A 3,722-nucleotide genomic window follows, 5' to 3' on the forward strand; every position below is an offset into this window, starting at 1 on the left:
GTGGGTTCTGCTTGCCTCCTTACTGTGCGATCTTTCTGATAAGCTATCAGAAAGCCAGAATGTCACGTAGTCAGTGCTCCCAGCTCCTCTCCCACCCAGAGTGACATTCTTATCTAGTCCTTGAGTAGATGAATGCTGAGTCTTCTCCATGCTACGAACACGCCCCCACCCAGCTCTCATTCTTTCCATCTTCTTGCTGAGTGTTCCTGGCTCTGTGCTTCCGCTTGGCCCATCTGACTTCCTGAAACACCACTGAAGAGCATTGCTTGTCTTGATGGAACTTAAGTAGCCCTCCAGGGGCAGGGCAACTAACAGAAGCAGCATTTTCACTTTCAGCCCACATAGAACTGTCCTCCAGGCTTCTGGGAGCCCAGGGGTGTACGGCCTGCACTGGGGCTGAAAGTGATGGCCCTGTGATGGACTGTCTATAAGGAGAGGGGGAGAGGGGGTTCCAACAGAGAAGAGAAGGAATGGGCGTGTTGTGAGCTCTGGACTGTGGCTGCTGCACCTGGACCTCTGGTGAGATGCCTGGCAAGAGCTAGGCTGACTGGTCCACACGGATCTTGTTGGCACAAATGTCACCTGGGAGGCTCCACCTGGAAAGCGAGATGCCTGTCAACAGCACTGCCGTGTCCTTGGCCAACGCTACCTACATCACTGTGGAGATTCTCATTGGGCTCTGTGCCATAGTGGGCAACGTGCTGGTCATCTGGGTGGTCAAATTGAACCCCAGCCTGCAGAACACCACCTTCTATTTCCTTGTCTCCCTAGCCCTGGCTGACATTGCTGTCGGGGTGCTGGTCATGCCTTTGGCCATTGTCATCAGCCTGGGTGTCACCATCCACTTTCATAGCTGCCTTCTCATGACCTGCCTGCTGCTGATCTTCACCCACGCCTCCATCATGTCCTTGCTAGCCATTGCCGTGGACCGATACCTGCGGGTCAAGCTCACGGTCAGGTAACTTGCTTGGAGAAGGGTGGTGTGGGGCAGTGATAGAGGTGCCTGGGAAATGGGGCTACAACCTCCAGATCTCAGACTTTTTGAGTGGAAACAAATCCAAATTGGCCTCTGAGCTTGAAACAGGTTCTGATCACCACTTTTTGAGTGGAAACAAATCCAAATTGGCCTCTGAGCTTGAAACAGGTTCTTTTCACCACTTGGTGTGTGAAGGGTTTAACAACGATGAGTAGAGACTTGGGAACTAGAAACAGAGGAACGCTCCAATCCCTCCCCACTGACTACAGGAGTATATGCTCAATACCCTGGGGGGCTAAAGATGATAAAAACTCGATGCATCTTTAATTAGTGAAAAATGCTCTTGACTTTTAGAAATGATAGAAACATACTAGATGATAAGATAAGCAGAGAGAAAAGGAGATAAACTGATGTTTCTCTTCTTTGCAAATGTAGGCTATTTTAAAGTTATTTTAATTTTGTTTCCTCTTCCATGTTGAGAAGGGGACCACAAAAGTTCTCCATTACAGAAAGTAGTAACAACTTTTCAGGTGACCATGTGAACAGAACAGATTGCCAAATGAAGATATCGAATTCCCCAGGTGTCCTGAATTACATTGGCATCTTGTTGCTCCTCTCTTCTCTTGGGGAAAGAGCATGGTGAGGGAGCTACAGACAACTTTTGATACAAACGAGCCTGGGTTCAAATCCCAGATCTTGAGGCCTGATCTTGGGCAAGTTATTTAGCTTTCTGTGTCTCAGTTCCTCGTCATAGTGTTAAGATGCTCTGAACTCAGATTCACCTCCATTCCATTTTAGCTCCAACACTTTTGGCTTCTACAAGTTGCTTAACTTGTCTGTTTCATTTTTTTCATCTATAAAATGGGGATGATAATTGTACTTTTCCCATAAGATCAAATGAGTTAATACACGTAAAGCCCTTAGAAAAATGCCCAGCACACAGACTGTGCTCAGTAAATGGTAGCTGTAACTACTATGATTTTCACATTTACCATCAATGAAATGGAGATTGTCACAAAAATATCTCCAGTTTATCATGAGATTTTATTGAGAGAAAGTCTACTGAGTACATAGCCAGTACTTAAAATCTGCTTCCTTCTTATAGCCTATGTAGAATGTTGTCAGGAAGAATGGTTTAAGGAGAAATGGTGACTTTTGATTGGATGAGTCTTTTAAGGTCCTGGAAGAACCTCAACATGACGTTTGCAACTCCATGAGAGTGGAGTCTAACTCAAACCCCAAGTGTAGTGCAAATAGAGAAGCAGGGGCAGACACAGGTAGGGAGTAAGTGTGGGACAGGCAGAGTCTAATTTATGGACAGCAGCCAAACAGCCAAAAAACAAAACAAACAAACAAAAAAACCAGTGCAGAGCACAGCAGGCAAACATGCTTTGAGCAGATTATTTCTCCCCAGGTAAGGCGATCCCAGGAGACTTTGATCGATAACTCTTACCTCCCAGGGACTGAAGAATTCTTGGGCTGGACATGGAACTGTGAATGGGGTACGCAAGCCCCTGACTCTAGGCAACGTACTCCTGTTGCTTTGGAGGTTGTACTTCTTTAGAAAAGTTCCCAGAGAACTTTGCTCTATTTTTCTCTAATCATTGTCTGCTCATCTTGTCTTCATATCCAGTAGAGTTTAGCTGAAATCACCATAGAATACCAACACCCTCCAGCTCCATCTCCCCCCACTCATTAGCAATTCCTACTGTGAACTCACTGACTCTCTTCCATTCCAACAGATACAAGAGGTTCACCACTCAAAGACGAATATGGTTGGCTCTGGGCCTTTGCTGGCTGGTGTCATTCCTGGTGGGATTGACTCCCATGTTTGGCTGGAACATGAAACTGAACTCAGAGTACCACAAAAATCTCACCTTCCTTTCCTGCCAATTCCGTTCCGTGATGAGGATGGACTACATGGTCTACTTCAGCTTCTTCACTTGGATTTTCATTCCCCTGGTTGTCATGTGTGCCATCTACCTTGACATCTTCTATGTCATCCGGAACAAACTCAATCAGAACTTTTCTAACTCCAAAGAGACAGGTGCATTTTATGGACGGGAGTTCAAGACAGCCAAGTCTCTGTTTCTGGTTCTTTTCTTGTTTGCTTTGTCCTGGCTGCCTTTATCCATCATCAATTGTATCATCTACTTTAATGGTGAAGTACCACAGGTTGTGCTCTACTTGGGCATCCTGCTGTCCCATGCTAACTCCATGATGAACCCTATCGTCTATGCTTATAAAATAAAGAAGTTCAAGGAAACCTATCTCTTGATCCTCAAATCCTGTGTGATCTGCCAGCCCTCTAATTGCTTGGACTCAAGCACTGAGCAGACTTCTGAGTAGCTATCCATGAAAGATGACTCTCCATTCCATTACCCTTCAGATTCAGCATGGACAAACACTTGAGGGCCTACCCACCCGGGCCATGGGCTCTCACGTGTTTGATTCCTTCCAGTGATGTGGGATGCATTTGGCTGTCTGTCTCCAATTTTATCTTCCCTACTACCCTCTTTCTCTAATTCAATTTTTTTCTTGTCCTTCTTTTCTAATTCAATTTTCTGGGTGTCTGACTTGAGGACAATAGTCTATTGTTACTACTGCCTGTGTTCCTCCTTCCCAAACAGAAGTCATGGAATCTGAAGGATGCCTCATTGACTTACTGACAAAAGGGTCCCAACTGGGCTGGACATGTATATAATGGTGACTCAGTTCTACTCCATTATGGAACTAAGCAGAGAAC

General features: G+C 45.6%; 1 protein-coding gene across 1 annotated transcript; it reads left to right on the plus strand.

The window, feature by feature from the left end:
* Nucleotides 1-575: 575 nt before the first annotated feature.
* ADORA3 (adenosine A3 receptor) lies at nt 576-3,325 on the plus strand (the record flags this gene model as incomplete). The annotated part of the gene is made up of 2 exons (XM_082864667.1): nt 576-958; nt 2,719-3,325. The coding sequence occupies 2 exons, from the start codon at nt 576-578 to the stop codon at nt 3,323-3,325; spliced, it is 990 nt and encodes a 329-aa protein (XP_082720793.1).
* Between the last annotated feature and the right edge of the window lie 397 nt (nt 3,326-3,722).

The sequence above is a fragment of the Leucopleurus acutus genome, assembly GCF_964270905.1.
Source record: "Leucopleurus acutus genome assembly, chromosome: 2".
Classification (NCBI taxonomy): domain Eukaryota; kingdom Metazoa; phylum Chordata; class Mammalia; order Artiodactyla; family Delphinidae; genus Leucopleurus; species Leucopleurus acutus.